The sequence below is a fragment of the Diospyros lotus genome, chromosome 12 (genome assembly GCF_014633365.1).
Source record: "Diospyros lotus cultivar Yz01 chromosome 12, ASM1463336v1, whole genome shotgun sequence".
NCBI classification, from domain to species: Eukaryota; Viridiplantae; Streptophyta; class Magnoliopsida; order Ericales; family Ebenaceae; genus Diospyros; species Diospyros lotus.
The window spans coordinates 37,214,110-37,226,553 of NC_068349.1; the positions used below are offsets into that span (position 1 = coordinate 37,214,110).

Sequence of the window (12,444 nt, forward strand, 5' to 3'; positions counted from 1 at the left end):
GCTTCCATCGTATCAAACCCTAATATAGCAAACCGATAATTATTGGAAAAAGGAAAAAGAAAGCAAAACACGATTTCCCGCCAATTCTTATTGTCCCTCCCATTATGCGTAAGCTGGGCCAAGGCCCAATTGGATTTTGGGCTTATAAGGCTTAGCCCATTGTGTGTGTTCTATTTTTGGGTTGGCTATTTGTTTTTATTTTTAATTTTTTTAAAATATAAACAAGAAAACATTTCTTGCTAGTAACAAAAAATACTTTTGATTGTTTTTAAAATAAAAAATATGCTTATCTAATATTTTTAATATAATATAGAAATATAAATACTTTTAAATGCATATAAAACGTGTATAAAGTAATAATATTTTTTTTTAAAATTAGTTGATTCTTGTAATGCGGAGATCGAGTAGTTAAAATGACTAATCTATCTTTATTAAGTGAAATAATTTGGATAAAAATTTATTACTCTACAAATTTGGGTTCTTATTTTTATTTTATTTTTTGTCAAAGGGTGCTTGTTGATCATATGGTGTTTTATGTGATTAGGTTATGAAAATTCAAAAATACTATTTAGACATAGTAGTTCTAATACTCCATGTAATGCTCATAATTAATGGTCATAAAATTGTTAACAATTATTTATTGCATGGAGTTACGAGTGTTAGAATTTCATGCCCAAATACTTTCATTGATTAATATGTCCAGTTTTATGAATTAGTTGCTAAGTTTTCAAATCTTTCTAAGTGGTCGTGCAAACTTAAAAAACATAAACAAAAATCAAATAAGAAAAACAATGAAATGTCAAAAACTAATGTGATTTGACCCAATAACTTACATGGTGTCACCACAAAGAGATAATTTACTAGTCAAAATAAACTCATCTCATAACTTTAAATAACTAGTCATACCACACAACAAGATTCTAATTATTAAGTTGTGGAACATATAATGCGAAACACACAATCACAATAATCTTAATCACAATAATTTGAATATATTTCTCCTCAGATTATTATATTATGAATGGTCCATTAATCATCGAACTATAGTGTATCTATAAATAAAAAATCATGATTAAAATCATAATCATGGCGGGAATAAATTTTCCAAACCTATCTTAACCCTCTTAACAAAAATAAAATCATCATATAATAAAAGATTATTCGAGAGATCCTTCCTCCATCTTATCAAATAAGACAACAATCGTAATCAAACTAAAATTCGAAGAGTTATCCTTACAAGTGAAAACATAAGAATGGTGAAAATTGTTTGTTAAGATTGGGGGCCATTTCTGATGCAGCGATTGACAGTTGCAAGTAAGATTGACACCTTAGAAGATGACTTTTTTCACCAGACTACAACAGTTTTAAATACACCATTTGCAGGACAAACTGAAACAAGCATTGCATTTTGCTCATTCTGGCACTAATCAACAGGGACTGGTTCCATGTTTTCAGCCTCTTTCTTCAGCCCTTCAAACAGTATAGATGACAGGTACCGCTCCCCGAAGCTTGGGTGAACAGTCTGACATTCGAAGCGACAACAGTTTTTGTAAAAGATTTGTAGTCGAAACCTGAGTTTCAGTACAACTAATGGCACGCTAAAAAGGAGGTAAAAGATTGATCATACCACGATAAGTTTGCCTTTGTTCTCTGTCTTCCTTGCAAGTCTAAGTGCTGCAACTGTATTAGCTCCTGATGATATCCCCACCTAGAAGAACAGAAGGATCAGCTGTCTAATCTAACCTACTAAAACCGGAATAAGAAAAGGTTCAAACTTCTCTAGCTGAAAAGATTAGGGGCATCTGCACTACTGAGATTGATAGAATATGATTTCAGAGTATTGTTGTTGAATAGTATACCATTAGTCCCTCCTTCAATGCCAACTCTCTAGCCATACTCACTGCATCTTCACTAGAAACCTATAAATTTAGAGTGAGCAAAACCTATTTGATCAGTTGGGTCATAAGGAATGAGACTAGTTCTATGCAGATCACACTGATTCTTTCTCCAAATCGACTAGCAAATAAGTTATACCATAAGAACTTCTTCCATTACATCCATGTCCAATATATCTGGTTTGAAGCCAACCCCGTTTCCAGTTATATGATGAGGCCCTGTACGGAAGAGATCCCATATTAATCCGACATCCTATGGTACATTTCTTCGTAAAGGTGGGTGAGAAAAGAAAAGAAAAAATGGAGGGTAGCGGCATATAGCTGCCTTCAACTGTTAACTACAGTAGAATTTCGTTCTATATTCCATTCCATTTTCACAGACAAGCAAAACTGCAGATTGGAGCAGGAGAATGAAAATCGAAATGATGTGGTTACTTTACCTGGTTTACCTCCATTCAGTACATTGCTTTCAGCAGGCTCAAGTCCATAAATCTGCACAAATACTATCAAATTCAAGGATATATAAATCACCATAACATGAAAAGATGAAAGAATGCTCTATAGCTAGTTTTACCTTAACATCTGGATTTCGGGATTTCAGGTAGCGTCCAACACCAGATACTGTACCTCCACTCCCAATTCCCATAACGAAGATGTCAACTGTCCCACAAGTATCTTCCCATATCTCAGGGCCAGTGGTCTCAAAGTGAACCTGTTTTCAATGTTCAAATCACTCATGGCGATCAATTTGAGACTGCTCATCTGCATAAAAAAGATAAGGGTTTAAGACTGGGTACCTGTGTATTGGCAGGATTAGAAAATTGTTGCAGCATGAAAGCATTGGGTGTGGATTCTAAAAGTTCATAAGCTTTCTTAACAGTTCCCCCCATCCCCTTGGTTGGATCTGTGAGAATCAAATCGGCTCCGAATGCTCTCATAGTTACCCTTCTTTCCAAGCTTGTATAAGAGGGCATGGTAAGAACCATCTTGTACCCTTTCATGGCTGCCATAAAAGCCATGCTTATCCCCATGTTCCCTGATGTTGGTTCAATCAGCACTGTCTGATGAGTTACCCCTACCTCAGAGTTAGTTCAAGTGATAATCAAGAGAGTTCAGTGACTTAATCACAGGGTAATTAGTTAAAAGGGCATCTCTAATGCATGAAACTCCTTGCCTTGCGAGGGTCAAGGAGGGTCATATTTGTACGCAATCTTCTCCTTTTTTTCCCTAAGAGGTTGTTTCCCGACTCGAATTAATTGAGTAGCTACAAAAACAACATATCAAGTCTTAATCCTACTATATGGGGCCGGTTACATGAATTCTAACTCTTCAATCATTTCTATCAATGGCCTTCACAACTCATATCATACCGAAGAGTCTCCCATCAAGTTTTTCTTGGTCTTGGCCTACCTTCTTTGCTAAATTCTTGTCCTGTTCCATTTACTCTTCTCACATAAACCTCTGTTAGCTTTATTCTCATAATCAAACTATCTTAATCGTGTCTCACGTATTAGTTAAAACAAAAAAACTGTGTTGCTAACCTTTCCTGGAGTAATTAACCCTTTATTTTCTGCATCTTTTATCATGGCCAAGGCCGGTCTGGAAGCCAAACAAATCAATTTCAAGATGTGGCAAAAAGAACAAAATGGAGCCATAACGAACAAGAACTTATAAATTAGATCACCTGTCCTTGATGCTTGCAGTAGGTTGCATCATCTCTTGCTTGACAGCAACATAGGCTCCACAGCCTTCAGTAACATTGTTAAGATACACAAGGGGAGTTCTTCCAATGAGCTAGGGTGTAAGCAATGTAAGCCTTCATCAGTAATGCTATCCAAGAATTTACAGTGCTTCTGGGAGAGGGGATGGAATGGAAACGAATGGAAAATGATTCTCTCCATCTAAGACTAAGAGAGACTACAACAATGAAAGGGAATGAAAACATTTTCCATCCATTCTCCTCCAAAGTCCTAAATTTGGGTAAAATAGATGGAAAACTTAATCATGTGTACTGAAAACTTCAACCTGAATAGTTTTTTGAAAGTTCAAATTGGCACTGCACTTATCACACGCTATCTTTTCCATGAAGAGGATAAAACCATCATTTTCTATTTAATATATTTTTCATTCCTTTCCATTTCCATTACCAAATTTCTCCCAAAAAGACTGCAATTAATTGTTAGGTTTTTATTTTTTTCTGTCCTGTTTCCCATTCTGCTTGTTCTTCCTATACTCTTGTGCTTCTTCAATTTGATTTTCCATTTTTGTTTTCTTGTGGGAAGAACAATTCACCAATTAATAGCCAATGAAACAGCTGCAGCAAAAGCACGATTCAACCCACCCACTTCACAGGACATTCTCAAGAAGACAAGAAAGTACAACGAAGATAGAAATTGAAAAACCCCAAACCAGAACAATAAATTCAAAGAAGAGAGAGAGAGAGAGATTGCGGCAGTTACTTGAGAGACGTCTCTCTTGATGCTAGTGCCGGGAAGATCTTTGGGCAGAGCTCTGAGCCTCCGAACAAATGATGCAGGGAAATCGGCAATGGGTTGGGTTGAGAACCTTCTGGCTCTGAATATGATGGGTTTTCTCTTGGTGAAGCTGGCCAACGCAGCCATGAATGATGAAGCGAGAGAGAGAGAGAGAGAGAGAGAGAGGGGTTTGTGTGGCTGCTGCTGTTGCTGCTGCTGAAAGGATTAAGACCATTTTATGAGAATAAAACTTTTGTTTATTTGTGTTAATTTTTAGTATTTTTTGTTAATACAAAAGAAGAAAGAAATTTGAATTTGTTAGGGAAGTTGGTTCCGTTTAAACTAGATTAGAGATCTCAATTTGTAAAGATTTCAAATTGAAAATTGGATTACTTAGGGTTAGGACCAAATCCAACCACAAGAGCTGATTTTTTATTTTCTCAATATAAAATTTTAAAAATAAATATTGTTATATATATTTCTCGTACCATTTCTTATGGGTTAGATTCAGTTAAATAACCTGACCTAATCGCCTAAAACCCAATGGGCCCAATCGAGCTCGTTAGGGCAAGCTCATACATCATTGAAATCTGAGATCAAATCACGGAACCAAGCGAGCTCACAGCAAGATTTCTAGTAAGCTTGCAGCGATATACCCAACTAGCCTCCAACAGTGCTTCTAACTTATTGGTCTAACCTATTAACTCACCAGTCAAACTATTCAACTTGCATAGCAACAAAGCTATTGAACAATCGGAAGCAAGGACCCACTCACTTTATCTAAGGCAAGCCAAATCCCTCGTAATGAGGATCTCACTCCCGATTTTATGCAGATGATAAGGACAGCTAGTCCCTCATCATATCTTATCTTTATACTTTTATATCTTGTACAATTGTAAACACCAATCGCTATAAATAAGGGTTAAAAACACCATTGTAAGGGAAGAACAAGAAAAATGCTATACTGTTACTCTGTCGGAATGCCCAGAAAACAGTCGTGGAGTAAGTATCGTTCTGACCGAACCACGTAAAAAATCCATATGTCATTTCTATTTTGTGATTCCTTCTTGTATTTGGACATATTTACCTCATTCCGGGCCTACGAATTACAGTCGGCTAATTCTGAACGTCGATAAATATTATATATATTATGCATATTTAATATATTATGTATTATTTTTTATTTTAATTATTATTAATATTTAATTACTATAATAGATTTTCAATCTTAGATGGAGAATAGATTGAATCATGGTGAAGCAAAAATTAATTATGGTTAATATTAGGACCAAGGATCGGACCAATTATTTTTTGTCCGAATTTGATCACTCTTATAATTTAATCTATGATTTTTTATTTTTTTTTAGTCAATTTAGTTTCTAATTTTTTTTTTAACTTAAATTCACTCGTGAACTTTTCCAATGATTTAATTGGAAGGTGAATTTGAGCCAAAAAAAAAATTAAAAAATTAGAGTTTCAAGGACAAAGTAAACTAAAAACTATCATTTTATGGGCAAAATGATACATATATATATATATGCGCGCGCATTAATGTTGTTAGGAACTGGAGTATGGAACATATAGGGCCTGTTTGTTGCAGTTTAAAAGCTGTAATTTTTAGCTTCTAGCTTCAAAAAAGTTGGAATGTAGTGTTTGTTTTAGTTTATAGAATTCTAACTTATACTTTCTACTAACTTTTAGAAGGAGTAGAAGCTGGCTTTTTCAAAACTGGGGTATCTCAACTTTTGCAACTTCTGCTTAAATAATTACATTTTTATGACAATTTTACCCTTATTTTTAACAAAGAATTACCCTCTTGTCTACGCAATCATGGGTTTTTCTTCTCCACCGCCATCTCTATTTTTAGATCTCTTCCTCTCTCTCGCCATCTTCCTCTCTCTTTATACTTTAATTAATTTTTTTATAACACTTGAAACTTATACATATACACTAATTAATTTTTCAATTATCATTCTATAATTACTAAGGGTATTATAAACAATTATACAAAAATAAGTTATTTTACAGCTTATGGTATCAAACACCACAACTACTTAACTACAACTTCTAAGAAGGTGCAGCAAACAGGTTCACAACTTATTCTAAGTTTTAGAAGCTATAATCTAAAAAGCTAGATGTTATAATTTCTTTAATTAAGCTGTAACAAACGAGGCCATAGTGTTATAGCAAGTGCAAGTATTATGTCCTTCAAAATTAACTCAAAGATCAAATTAGGGTGTGTTCTATAGAATTTTTTTTATGGAAAAAAAGGCAAAAATATGTTTTATTGATTGTACTATGAAATTTAATTTCATGAAAAATATAATGTATCAAACACCAAAAATGAAATTCAATTTTTTAAATGTGATATTTTTCATATATTTTTCTTGTTATTAAACACACCCTGAGGAGCGTGATAAAGTAATAAATTACGAGGATGTGTCTTGCTTTATATTCTAAAAATTGTATCATTTATATAGCCTAGTTTGTAATGGGTGAGTGAGATTATTGACAAGATTTTTGTGTAATTTTTGGGGCATGATATTCGATTGTGATCGATCCACAGTTCTTGAATCAGTTAGAGAGATACCTCAGATACAAAAGATTCTTTAAAAAGATAGAAAGAGCGTGAGACATGGCATCCTCTTATAAGAAGGACACACGTCAGCTTGTGGTTAGTTTGTTATGAAAAATAAAAGAATAAGACAAAAATATACAAATTATAAAGATTTCAACATGAGAAAACCTAAATTAGTGAGTGTTTAAGAACAATCTTAAAAAAAAAAAAAAAACTAATCGACCCTCTTCGTGTTCGATAAAAATGGAAGTTGCTCAAATCACGTCTTAAGCAATCTTTTTGAGTTAACAAAAAAGGTAATTAGATTTGGTCACTTATGACCAAAATGAAACCTCAATTGAGTGAGGAATTGGCTTTTGCAAGGGATTAAATCTCATCTTGCTCTTGCCCGCTCCACTGTTTTAGTCTCTCTGATGCTTGTGCTACCTGCGATTCAAAAATAATAAATAAAAAATAAATAAGAAAAATAATAATTTATAAAAAGTTAACATGTTTTGTCTTGATAGTTTATGTTCACAATCACAGCTAAATAGCATAATTGGTCATTGAATTTTGCATTAAGATACAAGAAAGTCAGTAAACTTTAATTTATAATCAAAATATCACTGAATTTCAATTTAGTATATAATTCCATAATTACCTTCAATTGCCATTTAAGGATACTAACAAAATGTTAATATTTTTTGTACTTTAGTACAAAGTTCAATAATTTTTTTATACTTTTGTATAAAGTTTAATGACCATTTGTGTTGTTTAATTGTTTACATTATTAGCCACGCCAACATCTCATTAGTTTCTTTTAACACTAGTTGACGATAGTTATAGAATTATATACTAAATTGAAATTCAGTGATCATTTATATTATTTAACCCTACAATCTTACTATACGGGAATGATCCATTAACCAAAACAAACTAAGCTCATGGGTTTAGACAACTAGTCACACTACACATCAAGATTCTAGTAATCAAGTTATTAGACACATAAGTACAATAATCTAGATATCTCTCTCCACAGATTATTAAAAATAGTCTATCAATCATTGAACCAAGATCGTGTATTTATAGGCACCAAATCAAAATCACGACAGAATTAAATTCTCCAAACCTTTCTAATCCCCTAACTAAAATCAATCCTCTTATAGAGATTAGTTGAGAGGTCTTTCCTCCATTAAGTTAATCTTATTAGACAAAGATAACAATAGTAATTAAATTAGAATTTAAGAAGATATCCCAACAACAAATATGCATATCATAGTGAAAGCTTTGTGATCAAACCTCTTCATTCCAATTTGTTTTCCATGTGATGAACAGAAGGATCAATGTTTGCAAAAGAGTCCCACAAATCATCCCAATCCAGATTCCCTATAACAAGAGCAAAGAAAATCAGAGAGAAAATCAGAGAAAAAAAAGGATCTGTTTGATTTTATACCTCCACTCCCAACTTTGTTCTGTAACCCAGAAAGAATCCAAAGGGCAGGCCAACAATGTAATAGCAGAACAGATTGATGTAAGCCACAAGGGCTTGCCATCCTCCTCCAACAGCCACTCCTGCAATTTTTTTCCATTATCGAAGAACAGTTAATAAAAGGTAAGACTACGTACAGAGATGACTTAAAATCTTGAGTCTCGAGCGATTGACTCGAGCACTAGTTTGCTTACCTGATATAACTGGTTGAACACTATTAAGCAGCATAGTTATGGCAAGGAGGTAGGCCAGGTGAGCAACAGCTTTCTGCATTTCCTTGCTGTCAGTGAAGAAGAAAGCAAAATGGTTCCTTGTGGCTATGATCATGGCCATGGAAATGATCCCAATGAGCAGGGCCTGAGCCACAGTCACGAAGACACAGCATTTGGCAGCCCTGGGATGCCTAGCTCCGAGCTCGTTTGAGACTCGAACACTGTCGAGGTCAAGAAAAGAAGAGAAAATTAGATCGGTAACACCAACAAACAAACAAAAAAGGTGTCCTCAGTACGAGACTAGACCTTATGGCTGCATTGATTCCTATGAACAACATGCCTTCCCAGCCATTGATGTTCATGCTGCAAGGCAACACAAAAAGCTTAGGGGCCACAGAAAGCAGTTTTCTTTGCGACTTTGAACAAGCAAATTGGTGAAATTACCAAATGGAAAGAGATCCAACAGCAATGACAGGATCATCAAGATGGCCAGTGAGGACAATTATGCTCATGAAGTACCAAATCTCAAGGCAGATCATGAAAGCAGAGGCCACAGATAGCTTCACAAAGGGCCAAAGGTCCCTCAAAGCCAACCAAGACGGCCCCTTCCACCCCTCCTTGCACCAACCAACAATGTACCCGACCTGAGCCAGAGCCACAAGCCACGCCGACACGTTGTAGGCGGCTGCAGCCCCAACCGTGCCCCACCCGAGCACGCTGATGAACAGATACAGCAGCCACAAGTGCACCAACAGCACCACGAACCCGATCCAGGCCATGATCCACACCTTGCTCTGAGCCTGCAGGAACTTCTGGGTCGGGAAGTTGATCGACAGGGAGAACATTTGAGGGATCACTTGGATGGAGAAGTCCCCGGCTAACCTTGCGATGTCGTCTCTCTGGCCTAGCAGCCTCAGGATCGGCGTGGCGTAAATGTACAGTGGCAGGATGAAGAAGCAGGCGGCAAATAGGATGATCCATGATCTTTGCATGTAGACTCCAAGCAATTCTAGCTGCCCTGCTCCGAATGCCTGTCCACATAGAGTCTCGAGCGCGCTTCCCATTCCAAGCTGCATGCATTCGAGTACCATCGATGTTAGAAGAAACACGAGACTCAAAACAATCAACGTAACTCTGCTACAATCATAGCGTTCGTGCAGAGCTAATTCAAATTCATCGCAATCTCAACAAGAAGAAGAAGCTAACCAAAAAGCCGAAAGAGAAGTTTGCAAGAACAGACAAGGAAATAGCCACTGCAGATAGCTCCAAATCCCCAATATGGCCAACAAATATGTTGGTGAAGGAATTGGTTCCATAATTGCAGAGAATGTTGAAAGCAATGGGCCCTGCAATCGCCCACAGCTTCGCGGACTCAATGAACCAGATGGCTTTCGCGTCGTTGAAGCTTCGGACGGGGGGGTAGTCTCCATCCTCGCCGGAGGCCAGCAGTGTTGACGGCGCCGGGTGGAGCTCGGCCTCCCCAACTGCCAGGTCCACAGCCAACGGCGGGGCCTCCATTTCCAGAGGCAGGATTCTCTCTGTTTTTGGTGGGTTTGGAGAGGAAGAGGATGAACCGTTGCTGCTCTCCCCTGCCTCTTCGTCTCCATTGTCTTTGCTGCCCTCAATTTTTGCTGCTTCGTGATGATCAATCAAGCCCTGTTCTTGATCTTCTTGGTTTCCAATCTAGTTTTCGATTTTTCTCTTGTTTGTTTGGATCTTTGTTTTGGATTATTTTGTTGGTGACTATGAACAAGGTTTTGTTGCCAAATGGGAGATGGGGAACTTCGGTTAATGGTGACCGTTAATTTGATACCGTTACCAAAACAGTTAAATCAAAATTACTCTAAAAAATAATTCTCTAAAACTTTATATTAAATCTCGATATCTCTTGTCTTGCTTATGTGGGGTTTGTTAATCAAGATATGAACAAAAAAAAGTAAGATATATAAATCATTCTAAACAAAAATGTTTACTAATATACTTGTTAAATTTATCTATCAATCAATTGAAAAAAAATCACATAACTTCTTATCTATCAAAAATCAAACAAGTAAATCTTTCTCCCTCTCTAGATAAATTTATCTGAGATTTTATAAATAAGAGAAAAAAACTCATATGCTCACTCACCATTGTTTTATTTATTTATTTTGATAATAAGAGAAATATTTTGATAAATTTTTTTTTATCTTGATACTTATCATATGTATTTTAATAAACATATGGAAATGAACTACAAGTAGGTTAAATGTCGAGGGCTTCTTGTGTGTTGAATAATTCTCGTTCATCTCTTGTCTTGTTTAGATAGTGTTTGTTAATCAAAATATGGGCTAGAAAAAAGTAGGATATAGCAAGCAATAAAGATAAAAGTGTTTTTCATTATATTTGTTAAATTTATTTGTCAATCCATTGAAAATAAGTCATATGACTTTTTTTATTTATCAAAAAACAAATAAGTAAATCTTTCTCCCCCTCTAAATAAATTTATCTAGGATTTTACAAATAAGAGAAAAAGATTCATATGCTCACTCACCATTGTTTTATTTATTTATTTTGATCATGAGAGGGATATTTTGATAAAAAAAAATTTATCTCGGTGCTTATCATATGTATTTTAATAAATATATAGAAAAAAAAAGTATAATTCTCAGTACATTCTAAAAAAATTAACAAACAGTCTAATAAAAAATTTAACTTCATAGTCTTATCTTGACTGTTTTATATATTAATTTAAAAAATATTTCAATTCATTTTAATAAACATTACCTTAAGATATTAGGCTTTACAAAATTAATTTACACTCCATTGCTTATGTACATATATTAGTCGTCTAGCTAGGCTATTGCAGATGATTCTTGAGTTCGTTACATACATACATGTAATGATGTTTTGACAAAAGAAAAAAAATAGTTTATTAGGTTTAGTGTAAATAAGAAAATGATTTATGGATTTTGAGTTGATATATTACTTTATGATGTGACATATCAAATTTATCAAAATGTCCCTCTAAGGAAGCCAATCTAACGTCATTATATATTTGAAATTCAAGCCAATAAGGGGTGACATGTGTCATCTCCTCTAGCCCAAATTTAGATCCAAAGGAGTAACCTTAATCTAACTTTTAGTTCTCAATCTAAAAGGACTTCAATCAGATCTGATGGATTTATCCCCAATTAAATTCAAATGTCTGAAAACAATTAACCCTAGGAATCTCTCGGACGAGATCTTGAGAATAATTTCAAAAATCCCATAAAGGGATAACCCTTACGAGTAAAATCATTTGACTACAATCTCATAATTTCTATTTGTTCCTTTACTAACTTGAGCATTATAAACTATACTAAGAAACCTAGCCTCGCCTCATTCTCTTTCGCGTGTTGTCCCTAAGAAGTCAATCATGAGATCTAGTTCTTGAGGAAGCATATGGGGCCAAATACATATTTTAACGTTCGTACTTGTATTTTTTTTTATTTAAACACTTGAACCTCTTTTTTTTCGTTTCAATTACACATTTGAATTATGCAATTTCAAGTTAATTGCATATCGAAAAATTTGTTGAGGACAATGAATTAAGCATAATTTAAGAGTATAAGTGAAATAACAAAAAATTCAAGGATGCAATTAACTCAAAATTACATAGTTCAGATGTGTAATTGAAAATAACACAAAGTTCAAGTGTTTAAATAAAAAAAAGTGCAAGTACAAAGGTTAAAATATGAATCTTGTCCAGTACCTGGTGATCAGTCTTATCTTCCATCATCAGTAGTATATGATATAAAATAATTTTTATTTTTTTTATCAATTTGTTAAGTTTAAGGAT

General features: G+C 34.7%; 2 protein-coding genes across 8 annotated transcripts; both read right to left on the bottom strand.

Annotated features, from left to right (window-relative positions):
* Positions 1–1,157: 1,157 nt before the first annotated feature.
* LOC127787065 (bifunctional L-3-cyanoalanine synthase/cysteine synthase 2, mitochondrial) lies at positions 1,158–4,580 on the bottom strand. 7 transcript variants are annotated; one of them, XM_052314915.1, is made up of 10 exons: positions 4,355–4,580; positions 3,580–3,689; positions 3,437–3,494; positions 2,693–2,956; positions 2,470–2,607; positions 2,336–2,387; positions 2,035–2,114; positions 1,860–1,919; positions 1,628–1,708; positions 1,159–1,522 (listed from the first exon to the last, which is right to left on the bottom strand). In XM_052314915.1, the coding sequence occupies exons 1-10, from the start codon at positions 4,514–4,516 to the stop codon at positions 1,424–1,426; spliced, it is 1,104 nt and encodes a 367-aa protein (XP_052170875.1). In that variant the 5' UTR covers positions 4,517–4,580; the 3' UTR covers positions 1,159–1,423. The 7 variants fall into 7 exon arrangements, 4 of the variants coding, with proteins under 4 accessions (XP_052170875.1, XP_052170877.1, XP_052170879.1 ...); XM_052314917.1 differs by lacking the exon at positions 4,355–4,580 and having other exon boundaries at positions 2,693–2,931; positions 3,580–3,632; XR_008020092.1 differs by lacking the exons at positions 1,860–1,919; positions 2,035–2,114 and having other exon boundaries at positions 1,158–1,522.
* A 2,596-nt stretch (positions 4,581–7,176) lies between these two features.
* LOC127787237 (protein DETOXIFICATION 34) lies at positions 7,177–10,334 on the bottom strand. Its single transcript, XM_052315184.1, has 7 exons — positions 9,834–10,334; positions 9,072–9,697; positions 8,934–8,990; positions 8,610–8,848; positions 8,380–8,498; positions 8,226–8,312; positions 7,177–7,373 (listed from the first exon to the last, which is right to left on the bottom strand). The coding sequence occupies exons 1-7, from the start codon at positions 10,143–10,145 to the stop codon at positions 7,314–7,316; spliced, it is 1,500 nt and encodes a 499-aa protein (XP_052171144.1). The 5' UTR covers positions 10,146–10,334; the 3' UTR covers positions 7,177–7,313.
* Positions 10,335–12,444: the final 2,110 nt, after the last annotated feature.

Coding starts and splice junctions, on each gene's coding strand:
- LOC127787237 (XM_052315184.1), bottom strand. CDS start 10,145: ATGGAGGCCCCGCCGTTGGCTGTGGACCTGGCAGTTGGGGAGGCCGAG. Junction 9,698..9,833: donor ACTTCTCTTTCGGCTTTTTG/GTTAGCTTCTTC, acceptor GAATGCATGCAG/CTTGGAATGGGAAGCGCGCT. Junction 8,991..9,071: donor GTTGGATCTCTTTCCATTTG/GTAATTTCACCA, acceptor GTTGCCTTGCAG/CATGAACATCAATGGCTGGG.
- LOC127787065 (XM_052314915.1), bottom strand. CDS start 4,516: ATGGCTGCGTTGGCCAGCTTCACCAAGAGAAAACCCATCATATTCAGA. Junction 1,709..1,859: donor CATTGAAGGAGGGACTAATG/GTATACTATTCA, acceptor CTGTTCTTCTAG/GTGGGGATATCATCAGGAGC. Junction 1,523..1,627: donor ACAAAGGCAAACTTATCGTG/GTATGATCAATC, acceptor TTCGAATGTCAG/ACTGTTCACCCAAGCTTCGG.